Source organism: Pristis pectinata, chromosome 23, assembly GCF_009764475.1.
Source record: "Pristis pectinata isolate sPriPec2 chromosome 23, sPriPec2.1.pri, whole genome shotgun sequence".
NCBI classification, from domain to species: Eukaryota; Metazoa; Chordata; class Chondrichthyes; order Rhinopristiformes; family Pristidae; genus Pristis; species Pristis pectinata.
Window position 1 is genome coordinate 26,539,393 of NC_067427.1, and position 19,517 is coordinate 26,558,909.

Below are 19,517 nucleotides of genomic sequence, written 5' to 3' on the forward strand. Positions count from 1 at the left end.
TCCATACTGTCACGGGTACAACTTTATCAACAAATACTTTCTTTCCCAGTCACCCCTTGCAAATGGACAATTACTAGCATTGGCTGGGGAACTGGATTTACCTATTTTTGCATAGTATTCATTGATGTACTCATTGTAAGCCATTTCCATCAGCCCATGGCCCAGATTGTAATTTGGGAAAATGAGGAAACAGGATTTCAGGTAGCCATTCACAGCTTTCAGATCCTGTGGAGGGAAGACACAAGAGTTACATTGTGATGGAAACACAATTCCAACCCAAGTAAAGAAATTGCAAAACTCTTTTTTAATCACTTAATTACTTTAAAGCAAAAAGAACCTTACAAGTGCGATTACACAAAAAAAATCAAATAAGTTCCAGATCTTACTGGAAGGCTATGGACACAGAATGCCCTATTGTGCTATCAATTGAGTTGAAGTCATCATCTCACATCCCATATTTTTCAGAGGGTAGTGGCTCGATATTTTTGACCTTCGGGATAGCAGCTGAAAACTGTCTTACCCCGGTAAACACTTCTAGCAAAGGATGCAATTATTCAGTAGGCGGTTGACCAGGGGTAGGGGTACAATTACATTTTATATATACAGTACATAGAGGAGTGGGAGGAAAGCCCTTTCTCCATGAAATTATAGCATTAGAGTCAATTCAAGCCTTAAAAGAGGAAGGTTTGATGAGTAATGTAATTTAATTTAATTGGACAATCTTCACCTGTCAACATTTCACCGGCAGTCTCCTTGCATCCATTTTGGGTGCTGGAAGTGAGAGAGTATTGGATTGACCCAAGACCTGCTCACAGCTAAAATCTCTGCGATTTATTAGCCATGGCTCAGTACCATCTCACGCAAGTCCCAAAGTTTTCTCACATGAGTCCAAAGGTTATGGTGTTGTGCCCTACTCAAGAAACTTGAATATATACTCTATGATGAGACGTCAGTGAAAGACTGAGGAATGGCTGCAGTGTTAGACATGAAAACAGAAAACTGCTGGAAATATTGCATGGGTCAGTCCATATCCACAGAGAAAAAACATCAGAGTTAATATGTCATATCAATGAGCTTTCAATGTGACTTTACTCAGGTGCTGCCTGACCTACTGCATGGTTCCACCATAGTCTGTTTCAATTTTAGATCTCCAGTATTTGTGGGACTTTGCTTCTACACTTTCAGGAGTTGCCTCTCGTGTGAAATATTAAACCAAGTCTCATCTATCCTCTCAAACGGATGCAACAGATCCTGTGGCACTGCTCATAGGTGAGCAGGTAAGTTCCCTCATATTTCCTGGCCAACATTTGCACTTCAACCACCGTCACTTAAAAATAGACTAAGCTCATCATCACCTCATTGTTATTTGTAATATATTTTTCTTTAACATTGTAAGTGACATTTTAAACTCAAATGATTGCTCAAGGTTCTTCTTTACACATGTCTGGGAGTTCCCTAATGTGATTTTACAGAGCATCTAATATTTAGAGAGATCTTGCAGGAGGACTCTGTTTTATTCCTTAACTTCTTAATCAGATGAACCAAATATTATAGCAATGTTTAATAGTTATAAAACTAGTGTACCACAGATGGTCATCCACAGGCCCATTTCAATGTCTATTCTCAGAGCTTCCCCTCACAGAAAATGCATCTGAAGGCAATTTGAAAGATCTGGAGAATACAAGAAGTTTACATTGCTTCAGTACCCACCTTGTCATGTTCAAACAGTTGAAGCAGGAATGTGGCAACTGTGGCTGTGATACCGATGAAGAGGTTGATGACGATTAAGAACACATAGGCTGTGCTGGGAACTTCAAACCAGAAGGATGCTGGATACATGATTGGAGTGATTGACCAACTGTGGAGTAAACAGCAATAGATCAAACATCAGGCCCTACTCTGAGTTTGTGTTGTTCCCCCTTTTTGGATCATTCGCCAATATTGCCCACTAAGAGAGAGTTCCAAAGAGAAATTGACCAGTTCTTCACTAATAACATCCTTAAAATGAAATATGAGAATCCAGTTGTTCACATCATTGACTTTCCAACTTCTCCTGAATGGAAGGCTTGTGGCCCCACTCTGTACCTTCCCAACAGCCATTGCAAGTAGTGTTTACCAGATGGAGGTGAATGTTGAATCAGGCAACTAAACTCCAACCAGTGGAAAACTTTTGAACATCAGGAAATAAATCAATCCCAAAGACTTAAAATCTAGTTTTTACATCGTCTGTATTTTTACACCTAAATAATTTCTTTCAATACTTTTGCACAACGTGTCTAGAAATTCCCTATTGCGGTTTTATGCAATGGTGACTAATTAGTGAGGTCTTGCAGGAGGAATGCTTTTTATTCTTTAGTTTCTAAATTAACTGAACCAAATATTTAAAAAATGATATGAAACTAACTGATCCACTGCCGGCCATTTATGGGCAGAGCATTAGGCACAGAACAGCTGGGGTCAGCAGTAATCACGGGATACTTTAGGATCAATTACCTTGTTCTTAATTTTTGAGTCTGTGCTACTATGTGCCAGTGGCTGCTGTCAATCCCTGGAAGGACGAGGGATTTGATTCCTAAATTCTGCATTGTTTTTAAGTCAATGTCTCGATGGTGACATTATCTAAACCTGTGCTGGGCTGTGGAACAACTCTCTGACACAATCAATATTTGAGGGTGGCAGGGAATTTGAGCCAGAAATGAAAAGCACACCATTGTGACCATCTTTCTTCCCTTTTACAAGGGAAAGTTTTCACATGCATAAATATTCTCCTGACAGAAGGTGAAGTCCACTGCCTATGAGTATTCCCAGATGTCGATTGATTCCTACATTTTTCAACTTGGAGGCCTGCCAAGGCCATTTGTACAAAATGACTTTCTTTCAAGATTGAATGCACTGAAGCACTGTATATACTGTACCAATGTTCTTCCACCTGGGAGGTATAATAGTCTCAGTTATAGACACTGATCTTAAGAGAGAATGGCACAGGCAATTTAGTCCAGTTAGGTGCGAAGAAATAGGGCAATCTCCTTTATTCTCATGACACAGAAGATGATGTTTCAGTCTATCGAGTGTATCCCGGTGCTCAGACCAATTCCATCAACAACATTCCCCTACAACCTATTCTGTCCCACAAGCCTATCAACTTCACTTTGATTCTCTTACCACCCAGTTACACCAGGGGTAATTTTACAGTGGACAAACAACCTATCAACCAGCACATCTTTGGGATGTGGGGGTGGGGGGAGGGAAGCAAAGCACCTCGAGGGAATGGTGCTTAACTGTCTAATGATTCATAACATCTCAGAAAGTCCTGTTTAACCAGAAACCCAGAAGCAGAGTTTAAATATGTATAGAATCCAAACGCAGCCTTCTGATAAGAACACAATAAAATAGTAGCAGGAGTAAACTACTTGGCTCCGCAACCCTGCTCCACCATTCAGTACTATCATAGTTGATCCACCCCAAGCCTCAACTGCTCTTCTGTGCCAGTTCTCCATAGCCCCGAATTCCAGGATCCTACAAAAATGTATCTATCTCCTCTTTAACTACCTCAAGGGATCTAGCCTCCAGAACCATCCGGGGTAGTGAATACAAGAGACTTACCACTTTCTAAAAGGAGGAAATAATCAACACTTAAGTTTCAAAAAGCCGCTTTTTACCTTGTAACAATGTCCCCTTGTTCAAGACTGTTCTACTGGTGGAACCATCTCAACATCTACCCTGTCATGCCCCCTTAAGATCTTATCTGTTTCAATAAGATCATTCCTCATTCTTCTTAACTCCAAAGAAAACAGACAACCCTCTCATCCCAGGAATTAAAACCAGTGAATCTCTATTGGACAGTCTCCAAATCAAATAAAGGGACCAAAACTGTGCACAGCATGAGAGCCTCCCACACCTCAAAGGTGTGCTGGTTTGTAGGTTAGTTGGCGACTGTACATTATCCCTGGTGTAAGTGGATGGTAGGAGAAAGAAGGGGGAGTTAATGGGCGTGTGAGAGAGTACAGGTTACAGTGAAGTGAGTGGGGGAGTGGGATTACTCTAAGAGCTGGCATAGAGTCAATGGGCCAAATAGCCTCCTCCTCTGCTGTATGAAAGTACGAAAACATAAAATATATGAAATAATAGTGAACAAAAATATGAAAAACAAATATATAAAAGGACAATGACAAGATAACGAAAGGATAACCACTTTCAAGTGAGAACTTCTAAGGACAGGGATTGCATTTCTATTTGCTTTCTTTTTTCTGTATCAGCATCCAGTCCAGGGATTTTAACTCCTAATCCCATATATAAATGAGATAAAGTCGCACATTACAAACATTGAACACTTCCTAAAAGCTGAAGCACTAAACAACATATTGGTGCAATTCAAGTACCTAAATCTAAAGAGCAGCATGGTGAATTCACAAAAACTGTAAAGCTCTAAGAACTAAAATCCTCTTCTCAAGGTGGCCATTTGGTACTGCAATATTTCGTTCTTATACTTAGCTCATCAAGCATCATTAATCTTAGTGCTAAGAATTCAAAAAGCAGACAGAGAACATTTAGTCAAAGCATTAAATTCGGAGAGAAGCAGTCTTCCCTAATCAGTGAACATTTCATTTGATTACGTTGGTCTAATACAACCTTTCCATTCTTTTGAAGCCATTACAGTATTTCACACAAGGTGAGGCACTTGTAGCCATTGTTCAAAATTGTGCTGATGTTTTATTCAAACATTAACAATTTCACTTATTATTATATGAGATATTCAATGCAAACCATTATTTTTATTTTTTGAGTATCAAAGAAAAAAAGTGGAAATATTCGGCAGCTCAGGCAGCAGCTTTGAAGAAAGAAAAATAGTTCAGCAAACTGAAACATAAATTCCTTTTATTATTAACTGACCTGCTGAGTATTTCTGGAATTTTGCATTTTTATTTCAGACTTCCAGCATCTGCAGTGTTTTTCTTTTAGTTTCGTACCAATGAGGTTACATGCTGATACAATCAAGAACATTGTTTACTGATTTGGGATGAAAGGCTCTACCAGATTTTAGGGTTTTGACTAGATCTCCTATGCTTTTTGAACTCTTAACACTCTCATTGACGTATCTTGGTGGCTTGAGTACACAAAAAAAACATACTTACAGGAAAAGAAAAGAGCCTTCGGTAGAAGAGAAATTTAATCCCAACAATTTCAATAATTCAAAAAAATTGCAGTTTTTACAATTCAGGTTGCCACCCTCATTGTTCTATGAAAATGTCTTGATTGGCCAATAAGGCTTCATCATGACTATCATCCTGTGCTGGGAAAAAGTTCGTCCCATCAGTTTCGCCTCTGTCCTGAGACGGACAGCTCCAATGGCTAGTTTGACTACTGAAATCCAGGAAAAAGTAACAGCGCCGGACAATGATCATATCTAACAAGAGAAAATCTAGCTATCACCCTCTGATATTCAATGGCATTACCATCACTGAATCACCCACTCTCGTTATCCTGGGGGTTACCATTGACCAGAAACTGGAGTTGCCATATACACAATGTATATATGTATGCAGTGTATAAGCTTCAACAAGACATAGGCAGCCAGCTCGATAGACACCCAGTCAACAACCATTCACTCACTCCACCACCGATGCAAAGGTGCAGCAGTTTGTACTATTTACAGGGTGCACTGCAGAAACTCACCAAGACTCCTTCCACAGCACCTTCCAAACCCATGACCTAGAAGGACAAGGGCAGCAAAAGCATGGAAACACCACCACCTGAAGGTTGCCTTTCAAGCCACACACCTTCCTGACTTGGAAATATATCACCATTCCTTCATGTTGCTGGGTCAAAATCCCTGGAATCCCTCTTTAACCACACTGTGGGTTTATCCACACCTCAAGGACTGCAGTAGTTCAAGAAGGCAGCTCACCACCACCTTCTCAAGGGCAATCAGGGATGGGCAATTAAATTCTGGCTTGCTCAGATCCCTTGAATGAATAAAAAAAATGAAGCTTTGTATCCAATCAAACTATGATTTCTTTTGAAATTCAAACTGAAAAATGGTACAAATAATGGGATTATGCCTTAGATCTAACATTAAGCATGAGGCAAGATAGTATTAGCTATATCAATTGTTGGCACAATGCACAATATCAAAAAATAGCTAACCTTTGCTTGCATTATTGTGGCTTTACCAAAAAGTCCAACTGTGGTCTCAATTACTTAGTATGCAAGTTGAATAAGAATCAGTTTAATACCAACACCAAAAAATGTATTCAAGAGTATCAAGTTACGATCAAATGCAATACTTCCAATTTAATACTCTTAGTTAGATGCATTACACTTCATGTCACATTTATCCTTGTTTATTGTTTTAAGCTTACAAAGACTCCACTTGCAAGCACCTTGTATTCATTAATGGACCTCTCTATTGGATCACATCCCCGTAATTCAGCACAAAAATATTTTATTCTCATTCTTTCAAAGCCAACCTACCACACATAAAGGAGGTTTGTTTTGTCTTTAATTGCAGGGTCCATTTCAAAAATATAAGTGTTCTTAACTGAAGATATTTTTAGAGACACCTTTAGAATTAAAGTGAAAGAAATTAAGGCTAGTTTAAAGAGATTCAATTTCTTACAAAGAGCAGCTGCTGCTGACTAGACATGAATACATTTCTGAACTAATTGTTAAATGACACTAAATTCATTCATAAAATCATTCTTTTATTTGGTGTTTTCCTGTTTAGGACGACTTCACAAATAGAATGGAGTAAAATGGTTTTAACCTGAAGCAGGGCTGTTAGCCAAAACAAATATTTAAGGATGTTATCACAAATTTTATTTGACATAAAGTAAAAAAAAATTATGCAATGAGTTATCATTTGGAATGTTTGAAATACTTTACAAAAAGGTCAGAGAAGCACTTTGAAAAGAGAATTGGATATAACTGGGAAAGAGGGAATTTGCAGTCTACAGGGAAAGAGCAGGAAAATGAAACTAGTTGGATTGTTATTTCAAGGAGTCCAGAGAGACAAAATGACTTCATTCTTTATAAGGATAGTGTTAAGAGAAGTCAGTAGCATAGGGAGTAGTTGAGGAGAATAATATATGTGCATTTAAGGGGAAGCTGGATAGCCAGGAGGGAGTAAGGCATAACGGTTATGCTGGTAGGTTTAGGTGAGAATGAAGATCGCTGGAGGGGACCGGCAGTAGCAGCACGGATCCCTCAGTCCAATGGCCAGTTTCTGTGTTGCATAATCTATGAATTTCTGTGGTGTATGAGGAATCGACTTATCATACCACAGAGAGACCACAGGATTCCTCTTACAAACAGCCTTGTACTAAAAGCCAAAGTCATCACATTTTGCTTAAATTGAAGATCTGAATTAATAAGATGTATTTCTTATGAAATATGCCACGTGAATACCTCTCTGACAAGTGTGGTCTGGCAATAAACTTAAAACTCTAAATGATCAGGAGTGATCAGAAAAAGACTGAATTTGAAGATTGGTGATTTGATCATCAGACAACATCTTTGTAGCAACCAGAAAGGGTTATTTGGATAAAATTTATGAAAAGATATGTATATGCTGGGACTGAAGTAGTTTAATGTATATAAAAACAGAGAATCCTGGAATGTTAACTCAGTTTCTCTTTCCACAGATGTTGCCTGACCCGTTGTTGTTTTTTCAGGATTTTCTGTTTTTATTTCAGATTTCCAGCAGTGCATTTTGTTTGATTTTCGTAGTCCAGCTTATATCTCCCTTTTGGTATTCATGGAAATAAACTCTCATAACTGGGTCTTGAATGATTGCCTTGATGCAATATATAGCAGCCAATATTTGTAGATCTTTACACAAAAGAGTCAAAATATAAAATCAAACATTCAGATCTTACAATCTCTCTCAGGCAGTGAATGCGGCATTGCAATTATGTTCACTGCCTGAGAGAAATTAAATGATTCTAGCTACAGAGAATGAAGTATTTTATTTTATCTTATTGTTCCTTTAAGACCAGAAATTTACCAACAACTCTTGAAAGGAACGGAGGAAATTCCAAGCACTTCTGCTTTGAGTAAGAGTCTTTATTGCAAGGTTTTAGAGTCACAGAGTCATACAGCACAGATACAGGCCCTTCGGCCCAACGAGTCCATGCCAACCATAATGCCCACCCATCCAGTCCCAAGTAGAGTTTACAAAAGTAATTTTTACAATTTATGCAGTGGTGTTCCTCAATCAAATTCTCTTTGACAAGTGGATATCACCAGTTTTGTTTGGGATTTATGAACGATCACAGTTGAAGTTTCTCTCTGTCTCTCCTGAAAGCTGCTGTAGTTCCATCTGTGTAGCAGCTATTCATTCGCTCCCCAAAATGTAACCCTGGGAGAAATGTCCCAGTTGACTATTTATGAGGGGAAAGCATTGCAAATATGCAGAATCTTGCTCTGAAAGCATCCTATCCAAATACATCACAGCTTAGTACGGCAACTGCTTTGCCTGAGACCGCAAGAAACTGCAGAGAGTTGTGGACACAGCTCAGCACATCACAGAAACAAGCCTCCCCTCCATGGACTCTGTCTACACTTCTCGCTGCCTCAGTAAAACAGCCAACATAATCAAAGACCCCATACACCCCGGACATTCTCTCTTCTCCCCTCTCCCATCAGTCAGAAGATACAAAAGCCTGAAAGCACATACCACCAGGCTCAAGGACAGCTTCTATCCTGCTGTTACAATGCACTGATGTGATGAAATGATCTGTATGGATGGCATGCAAAACAAAGTACTTCACTGTACCTCGGTACATGTGACTGTCATAAACCAATTTATCAATCTTGTCAGAGATTGACTGAGCACAGTTTCCAGTAGAGGTCACCATAGAGCAACCAGGACAAAGAACTTCCAATCTGCAGGGTACCATTCACTGCACTATCTGAAGTTGGTCAATTTGGCACAAAATGGCTTTTGGTCTGCACATGTTGAGCTTTCTCTGCTGGCCTAGGAGGAGACCACTAGGACTTTTGACCAAGAATAAAAGCAATAAAATCAAATACAATTTGTAAGGCTATGGACAAGGCACTTCCAATGGTTACATTGGTATTAATGGTTTATTGTTTAGTTTCTTCATTAGAACACATCTGTATAACATTACTTACCCATACAACAGGAAGAGTGAGAGGACCGCTGGAAAATTAGTAGGTGACGTGTAGGCTGGTAGATCAAACACAAAGAGAATGATGATGCAACAAGTCGCTGGTACCAAGTAATTCAACTGGAGAGAGAGGAGGGAACAAAATACAAATGAATAAACAACGACTAAGTATCAAATCCTGTCCGTGCAGTCTGCTAGGAGAAAACAACAACTACCTGGCTTTAAAGTATGATTCATAATTTGGCTAGTTTTGAAGAAACATTGTAGTTTTATATTTAAGTTCTGCTTTTAGCACATTTCTTTTTAGGAAGTCATTCCAATACTCTCATGGTAATTCAAGTAATTCATTATAGAAAGTCAATTACTGTGAATCAGATCCACTTCCTTCACCTCGTCTTCAAAGTATACACAGTAAGCAAAAGTCTCAGAATTAAAGCATATCAACTCACTCGCTCTCTTGATGAAGTCACTCTCTGTAAACAGCAGGTGCAATAATTTGAGGTGGAAAATAATTGCTTTATTTAAAGAACATTATTATTAGTAGACAAATAATTTATTTATTCTCTATAAACTTGCCTTTTCATTGTACCCCGATTAGATAGGCATAGGGTAAATTACAGAGACTGTGAAACAGCAAGTGGAAGGGTAAACAAAGGGGAAAATCAAGAACCACTACTGCAATATCATCCCTACACCTCTGTCACTGGTGCGAAAGGAACTTTTGAGTCCAGACGGGTCTAATCAGCCATCTCCTTCTGCATGGCAACACTATAGACTAGATGTCATGGTCTTACTCAAGAATGGGTGCTGAACCACAGGAGGGTAATAAAAAGCTTGCTGACAAGTCCCTACAGAAGTTCTTAAAGTGGAACAAGATTGAGGGGGGTGGGGGTGGCATCTAGTGAACTTGTAGAATCCAAGTAACTACAGGGGGGGGGGGGGGGAGTCTAGTGAGGGATTTCCAGATTGTAGAACCCAAGTAACTGAAGGCATTCCTTTCAACAGTTGGATGTTGTGGGCGAATACCAAGAATGGGCGGCTTTGGAAATGGGACTGTAACCCCTCTTAAACCATGGGAACAAGTTTGGAGATGTGAAATTTGAGGCATTAGGGAAAAAGTGGCCACTGTCTGTCAACAAAATCAGTATTGATAGACAAGCAAAACCTCATGCAGAACAGAAACATGGGAACATTTGAACAACATGGAAGGTTTAAGACTATCAAAGAATGTTGCACATTTTTGGTTGAAGGTGATGAAACCTGAACATGGATAGTAAATCAACTTATTTTACTGAAACACCAAATATTTATGAGGTATTATTACTGCCATCTCAGGTATAGAGTGCTGCAGCAGGTAGAATTGCAGCCTCACAGCTCCAGAGACTTGGGTTTGATCCTGATCTCTGGTGCTGTATGGTTTGCATGCTGTCCCTGTGACTCCTCTCCAGGTGCCGAACCACAGATGTGCTGCTGGGTTGGTTAATCGTGGACTGTAAATTGCTCCAGCATAGGTTGGAGAACTGGGATGGAATTGATGAGAGAATAAAGGATCAGAGGGAAACAATGGGATTGCTCCGAGCACCAGCATGGACTCCATGGGCTGCATGGCCTCCTTCCGCAACGTGAGCAAATATGAGGAGACGATTACAAGACACAACATCCTGAAGCCTGGGATCTCTGTTTCGACAGCACAGAGTACTGGCTCAGCAATAATATTAACCACTGGCCCTTTATCAATGGACTCAGTTTGAAGAATTGCAGGACTCACGAAACACAGAGCAACAGAATACAAGATCTTTTCTGCAGTAAATATCATCAATTTGAGATAGAAAAGTGAAATAATAGTCATAACCACATAATGGGAAACTTGGTCAATTTTAGCCAATTTCATATATTTAGAGCAGGTTCCTAAAACAGTATCCCTGCTGCTCGAAATTGGTAATCCCAACTAAGAATGGGACTTTGAATCTGTTATCAGGGAAGCGGGGCTGGACCAGACCAAGTGCAATGAAAGGTTTGTTGTAAGTTACATGCCTCTGATGCACTGGGTAGTGAAAAGTGATGTCTTTAAGTTCAGTGCTGAAATTGCTTTCCCCTCCCTGCTCCTGGAAGAACAGAACAATTCTCACCATATCCCAAACGTAGTTGGCCAGCCAGTAGATAACGGGGTCGCATCCACTAACAAACTGCAGGTGTTTTGCTTTGGTTGATTTCTCTGCCACTAGAAACACCACAAAGCTGGCTGGGACAAAGGACATAGCCACAATGATGAAAATCGCAATGACCACATCTGTGCCCTGCAGACTGAGAACAATTGAAGAAAAGGACAGATAATTCCTGAAATTAAATCGACATTTTAAGATTATATCACAGGTTAACAACTATCAAAAATGTGCCTCTCAACTCCTTTACTGGTGATAAAAGTCATCATATTTTTCTGACTACATTTCTTTGGCAGCACCAGTAAATGGGAACAAAAGCCCATTCCATATATTAGGTCAGTTTCTCCATGAAGTTAAGCTACAGAAGAGAAGAATGGACAGCTCCAAGTACCAATGAAGATGCCTTTTCCTTCCTCCATCAACGAAGGTCAGGCAGGTATAAATTATTTTCCACTGCCTTTGCAAATGTGAATCTTAAATTTCAAAATTGGATTTGCCATCTATCCATACAGCAGACTGGCTGCAGACAACTTTTGGACAATCCATGTGTGACAATCAGGTGTATTATCACTGACTAATATGATGTGAAATTTGTTGTTTTGTGGCAGCAGTACAGCACAAAGACATAAAAGTACTATAAATTACAAAATAAATAAATACTGAAACAAAAGGAGTAACAAAGTAGTGTTCATGGACCCAGCACAAATATTCACATGCTGTTGAGAACCCCAATGCCCTAATCTGTAGAGACTATCAGCAGGAAGAAGGAAAATAGCACATCTGTGAATAAAATGTTTCCCCCACAACATACCCCTTTTCCAAACCCAATCATCTTGCAACTGGAATGGTATGGAAAGGAATCAACAAAGAATATTAAATTGGGGATGTCAAAACACTCAGCATTGCTTAATATTCTGGTATCATGGGAAACCTTGCAGTCTTTCAATGTCTGTAGGTAGCTGTCTAAAAAACATATGCACTGCATTATAAATTATCCCTGTCATCTGTATTGACCTGCTCAATCATGTAGTAACATCTACTACTAAAGCAGCATAACTACAGCAAGTCCTCCTGTGGCCAACCATCAACAGCAGCTTGCTGCATGGGAGCTGGGGCAGGAAAACCTGCAACCTGCCCTACAACACTGTACAAGACGTTGGTAGGGCCACATTTCGAGTACTGTGTACAGTTCTGGTCACCCTGTTACAGGAAGGATGTCATTAAACTAGAAAGAGTGCAAGAAAGAGTTACAAGGATGTCACTGGGACTGGAGAGTTTGAGTTATAAGGAGAGGCTGCATATGCTAGAGCTTTTTTCTCTGGAGCGTAGGAGACTGAGGGTGAACTTATAGAGGTTTATAAAATCACGAGAGGCATAGATAAAGTGAATAGCCACTGTCTTTTCCCCAGGGTAGGGGAGTCCAAAACCAAAGGGCATAGGTTTAAAGTGAGAAGGGAAAGATTTAAAATGGAACCGAGGGACAAGTTTTTCACAGAGAGGGTGGTTGGTATATGGAACGAGCTGCCAGAAGAAGTGATAGAGGAGGATACAATTCTGACACTTAAAAGACATGTGGACAGGTACATGAATAGGAAAGGTTTAGAGGGATACGGATCAAATGCAGGCAAGTGGGACTAGCTCAGATAGGCAACTTGTCGGTATTTACGAGTTGTGCTGAAGTGCCTGTTCCTGTGCTGTATAAGGCTATGATTATAACACTGGTGGTCTCTCAGTTTTCAGCCTTTCGGGTACTTGGTTACCTTACAAGATTTATTATTACATTGGCCATTCAGCAGAATCTTCTCTTATCTCAACCATTGAGAAACAGATATGTGTACACAATGAGAAAAAATATTGAGAAAATCCAATGATAAAGACCAACAACTTAAGAATTAAATATGGAGTGAAATGTTGATTCATATTCTTACAGATAGTCAAGGGACAAACTGGCACTGGTCTTGTTCATTGGGTGGTTTGTCACTGTGATACCTACAAGACAAAACAAGAGCAGTGATTAAGGACAGTACCATGAAACTTTCTGAAATGACAGTTGCACTTCATATGGTCAATGTTAACTCCAATCCAGAGTTAATACAGTTCCTGCCTTTGGGTACAAGTACTGATCCCAATATAGCAGAATGATTGGTATATTGGTTTATTATTGTCACATGTAGTGACGTACAGTGAAAAATTTTGATTTTTGAGGCTGTTTTCAGAGCAGGTTTAGATAGATGTTGCAAGCTACTAGAAACATTAACACAAAGCTCAATAATATGACAATACAGTATAAGCATTTGCTGAAGATAACCTTTATGTGACGAGTGAAACCTTTCACACCTCCAGCATCTCAGAGAACTCCTCTGCTGTAGTTACATCTAAACTGTGTTAACTGTCATACAGAAATACAAAAGCCATTTTGCACACAGGGCTCTCTCCCATAAAGATAATGACCACATTCCTAAAACAGATTATCTGGTCATAAGTACTGACCAAAACTAAAACATTCAGAGCCTTGTATGGACCAAGCATCAAGCTGTCCTGTTTATAGCGTAATGCAAAGTTCACTATATAAAACAGGCTACTCAATGTCATGTAGAGGTAACCAACAAGTAATTGTTGTGAATGAGGATTCTACCATATGGAAGATTATAAAGTCTGTTTCTTGAGAAACAACAGTGTGGCTGCAAAGTTCTACTCAAGAACTATACAGTTACACATTACAACAATCTGTTGGCTTTTCCTTCCTGTTTTTGAACAATATTAAGTTTGCTGCAAGTTCTTGTACCCATCAGGAGCCGCCTTCTTTTGTCCCTTCTTCCCTATCTCTCCATCCGTGCAGCCTGTTTAAAAGTGGTACCCCTCTGTGACTAGGCAACGATCTGTTAGACCAACTTGTGTCTCCCCCTCTGCAGAGGCTAACTGATCTGATGGAGACTGGGATTGAGGAGTCAATGGATGGGGATGGAAGCACATTGGGTCACTAGGGAAGTAGACTGGATGACCAGCAGTTACTGGGGGAAGGAAGGAGGAGAGAATGGGGAGACGAGCATTACAGATGGGGATAATAGGGATCCCGGTGCTAATCAGTGTTAAAGAGAGGAAACTGGATACTGGTATTACAGTGGGGAGGAAATAGAGGATCAAGGTTTGGGATTACAGAGGGAAATCGGTTATCGGATTTCAGAAAAGGGAATAAGAGGTATCACAAAGAAGAATCAGAGATTATTATCATGGGGAATGAATGGAAATGGTGGTTGATGGCGACCCGCCCCAGATATTGATGGTGGAAGACTCAGCAATGTTGCAGGTAGGCGGTTAGACTCTCCCTTATTGGAGAAGGTCAGTGCCTGGCACTTTGATGGTGCGAACGTTACTTGCCACATTTCAGCCCATACCTGAACGTTATCTAGGTCTTACTATATGCAATCACAGACTGCTTCATTTGCTGATGAGTAGTGAACTAAAACAAACATTGCACAATTATCAGCAAACATCTCTACTTCCGCCCTTATGATGGAAGAAAGGCCATTGATGAAACAAATGTAGATGGTTGGGCCTAAGACACTGCCCTGACGAACTCCTGCAGTGTTATTCTATGCATGGGATGATTGACCTCCAAAAATAGCCATCCCGGTCCCTTGTGCAGTTTTACCAGGGTAGCATGATGTTGTACTCGATCAAATGTTGCCCTACAGTTGAGGCTGCTCACTCTCACCTCACTTCTGAATTCAGCTCTTTGTCCACATTTACACCAAGGCTGCAATGAGGTCTGGAGCCAAGTGGTCCTGGTAAGACTCAAACTGGGTATCGATAAGCACATTGTCAGTGAGTAATTGCCTCTTGATACCACTATCAATAATATCCCTTCACTTTTCTGATGATTGAGGGTAGGCTGATTGGGTGGTAATTAGCCGGATTGGATTTATCCTGCTTTTTGTGAATAGGATACACCTGGGCAATTTTCCACATTGTTGGGTGGATGCCAGTGTTGTAACTGTACTGAAATAGCTTGGCTGGAGATGCAGCTAATTCTGGAGCACGGGTCTGCAATACAACAGCTGTGTTGTCCCGTCCCATGATCTTTGCCATATTCAGTGCTATTAGCTGTTTCCTGACATCACGTGGAGTGGATTGAAAGAGTTGGCTTCTACGATGGGGTGGGGATAGAACATAGGAAAACTACAGCGCAATTCAGGCCCTTCGGCCCACAAAGCTGTGCCGAACATGTCCCTAAATTACTAGGCTTACCCATAGCCCTCTATTTTCTCAGCTCCATGTACCTATCCAACAGTCTCTTAAAAGACCCTATCGTATCCGCCTCCACCACCGTTGCCAGCAGCCCATTCCACACACTCGCCACTCTCTGAGTAAAAAACTTACCCCTGACATCTTCTCTATACCTACCCCCCAGCACCTTAAACCTATGTCCTCTTGTGGCCACCATTTCAGCCCTGGGGAAAAGCCTCTGACTATCTACCCGATCAATACCTCTCATCATCTTACATACCTCTATCAGGTCCCCCCTCATCCTCCGTTGCTCCAAGGAGAAAAGACCGAGTTCCCTCAACCTACTTTCATAAGGCATGCTCCGCATTCCAGGCAGCATCCTAGTAAATCTGCTCTGCACTCTTTCTATGGCTTCCACATCCTTCCTGTAGTGAGGCGACCAGAACTGAGCACAGTACTCCAAGTGGGGTCTGACCAGGGACCTACATAGCTGTGACAATACCTCTCGGCTCCTAAATTCAATTCCCCGATTGATGAGGGACAATACACCATATGCCTTCTTAACCACAGAGTCAACCTGTGCAGCCGCTTTGAGCATCCTATGGACTCGGACCTCAGAAGGAAGCTGAGATGAATCTTCCATTCGCCACTTCTGGCTGAACAGGACTGCGAGTGCTTCAGCCTTTAGTACTCATGTGCTGGGCCCCACCACTGCAGTGAATGGGAAGTTCTGGAGCCCCATGCTTAGCTGCTTAATTCTTCACCATCATTAACTGCTGGAGGTGGCATTGCTGTACTCTGTCTACTCAGTGTTAAACAGAAAAGAGACAGCATGCACGTAGACATGTGTTATTGCTTTGCACCTCATTTTAAGTATGCCTACTGCTGCTCTCGCCTTGTCCTTCCACACTCCTCATTGAACCAGGGTTTGGCTTGATAATAATGCTGAGACATACAACAAGCCACCGATTGCGATGGTGTACATTTGTGCTGATGATCATGGTCTGCAGGTCCTCAAGGATGTCCAGTTTTGAGCTGCCAGTTCTGCTCTGAGTCCATCCCAATTATCCCAATTTTAGTGCCACGCAGCACGATGGAATGTGTCCTCAGTGTGAAGACAGGGCTTTGTCTCCACCAGGATTGTGCATTGGTTACTTCCACCAGTGCTATTGTGGACTGACACACCTGCCACAGGGAGGTTGGTAAAGATGAGGTGCACTCACTACCTGCTATGGAACTAATTTGGCAGCTATGCCCTTCAGGACTCAGCCATCTCGATCTACAGTGGTGCTACCAAGCCACTCTTGGTGATGGACATTGAAGTCCCCCGCCCACAGTACATTCTACGGCTGCTACTTCAGAATGCTTTTCCACATGAAGGAGCGCTGATTCATCAGCTGAGGGTGGACGATGGGAGGTAAGCTTTGTCCACGTTTCACCTGATGCACGGGACTTCATAGGGTCGGGAGTCAATATTGGGAACTCCCAGTTCTACCCTCTCCCGCCTGGATACTGTTGCGCTGCCCCACCAACTGAACAATCCCAGAGACCGTGACGGAGGATTCTGGCACATTGTCTGCAAGGTGCAAGTCTGTGAGGACCACGAGGTCAGGCTGTTGCATGACTAGTCTGTGGAAAGGGAGGGAGAATAGGGACCAGCATCACAGAGAGTGGATCGGTGTTACAGAGGGAGGAATGAGAGCTGGTATGGCAGAATAGGTATTGGGAACTAGTGGAACGGAGGTGGAAATCGCTGGGTGGCAGATCAGAGGGTTGCGGGTGAAGTCTGAGGATTGGGGCTGGCTGGACAATGGAGGAGGATGAAGGTGGGGATGATAACGTTGGCGCAGTGCAGATTCGGGAGGGGCAGCCCAAATGAAGCTAATGGATACATAAAAGAATGCAGTTGCTGGAATCTGGAGCAAGAAATAAGATGCTGGAGGAACTCAGCAGGTTGAGCAGCAAATATGGAGGGAAGTGGACAGCAGTCCAGATGAAGGGTCTCGACCCGAAATGTTGACTGTCCACTTTCCTCCACAGATGCTGCCTGACCCGCTGAGTTCATCCAGCATCTTGCTTGTTGCTCCAAATGAAGCTATGGCTGGTCTGACACTATGACGGGTAGACTGTATTGTCCTGGGAATGTCCACAATGCAGGGTAATGTGTTCCAAGCTCCCCCGCAAGGACTGTTGCACAGGGAAATGACGGCGTCATGTGCACACCTGATGGCGTGTTGGACACAAGAGTGCCTCATCAAGGACACACAGTCAGTAACGCAAAATTCCCTTAGAAATGGTTGTTGCAACATTTCAATCTGGGAAAATAAGATTGATTTTCAGTTGCATAATGCTTAAAGAGACAGTGTTAGCTAAATTACCCTGACATTTATCCTGACACAGACACCTCAATTTGAAAAGCTGCAAATGTTAGTGAGGATAGCCTTCATGTGAAGAGGATTGGAAGATATTTCTACATTATAGAAGTGATTTAAGTTGTTATATGCTCACTGGGTAGATTTGCCCTCTGATCCATTGTGCAATATTGTATGAAAACAAACTAACTGTAAATAGAACATGCCTGTGATCTGGTGAAGGAGCAGAATTTGATGCTGTATTTCACTTGGTCAAGTGTGAAACAAGTCCTGCTTCACATTTTATTGACAGTAGATGGCAGTGTTTTATGATTTTTTTCAACCACTTCTCCAATCTGCACAAGTCTCTGCATATAAAACAGAACTGCGAGACATAAATCCGGACATTGATCAAGGAGGTCTGGACACGGTCTGACTGAAACAAAGCTGGAGGGTGAAAAGAAGTCACAGTAGATCACAATGGGTCTGATGAAACGATGCACAACAGCAGCATCTATCTACTACAATTCTTAATTTTAGAAGTTGAAAAACATCATGAGGCATGATGAGGATGTGAAAGGTACTATAAGATTACATGGCTTCTTTCTTTTCCTTAACTACATGGGGTAAGGAAGATGCCCCTTGCATTTTTATCTATAGTGATATGCACGGATCTGGTCTTCTTACCCAAGAAAGAATATACTTGTGATCGGGGAATGTAGTGGAGGTTCCTAAGATGGGGAGGGGGTTCATCATAGGAAGAAAGATTAAAGGGACAGTGCCTGCATTCTCGAGTTTATAAGAACGTGACGTAATCTCAGTGAAAGTGTACAATTTTCTTTATATATACAGGGCTTGACAGAGTAAACGCAGGGATAGAATAGACCCATACAGTATGGAAGCAGACCCTTCAGCCCAGAGATCACACCAACTATAAAGTACCAATTTACACTAATCTCATTTCCTTCTCCCCATATTCCCTTCAACTCCTCCCAAAATCTACCATTCACCTACACACTCGGGGCAATTTACAGTGGCCAATTGTAGCTCTTTGGGATGTGGGAGGAAACCAGAGCACTCACAGAGTCATGGGGGAAAATGTGTAAACTCCACACGGACAGCACTGGAGGTCAGGAACGACCCCTGCTCGTTGGAGCAGTGACTGGAACTGTGCTGCCCGTTTCCCCTGGTTAGGGTGTCTAGAACCAAGGATCACAGTCCTAAAATAAGCCGATGTCTGCTCAGGACTGAGATGAGAAGAACTTTCTTTACCCAGAGGGCGTTGAATCTTTGGAATTCACGGCCCAAGGGAACTGTGAAGGCTGAGTAAATACAAGACAGATTTATAGATTTTTAGGTTTTAAGTGAATTAAGGATTAATACAGGAAACTGATACTGAGGTAAAAGATCAGTGATGATCTTATTGAATGATGGAGCAGGTGTGAGGTCCAAAAGGTCCACGTCTGTTTCTATTTCTTACGCTCTTACAACTTTACGACCTGTAATCAATTTATGCTTGAAATGAGAATCTCATATTTCTTTCATTAATACAATTATTAATGGTGTTGAATAGATAATGTTGGGATAAACATCAATGACTCTAAACCACTGATAAGGTACTCTGTGGGATTTCTTTGTACAGAATATTC

The 19,517-nt window shown here is 41.3% G+C and overlaps 1 protein-coding gene across 2 annotated transcripts in view; it reads right to left on the reverse strand.

The window, feature by feature from the left end:
* The window catches only part of abca2 (ATP-binding cassette, sub-family A (ABC1), member 2), a 417,188-nt gene that overhangs the window by 46,418 nt on the left and 351,253 nt on the right, over window positions 1-19,517 (reverse strand). For both annotated transcript variants that reach the window (XM_052036764.1, XM_052036762.1), the window contains exons 34-38: window positions 13,219-13,279; window positions 11,258-11,432; window positions 9,133-9,248; window positions 1,711-1,858; window positions 102-225 (exon numbers count right to left, since the gene is read on the reverse strand). In XM_052036764.1, coding sequence (XP_051892724.1) covers window positions 102-225; window positions 1,711-1,858; window positions 9,133-9,248; window positions 11,258-11,432; window positions 13,219-13,279 — 624 coding nt within the window. The remainder of the gene's footprint in view (window positions 1-101; window positions 226-1,710; window positions 1,859-9,132; window positions 9,249-11,257; window positions 11,433-13,218; window positions 13,280-19,517) is intronic.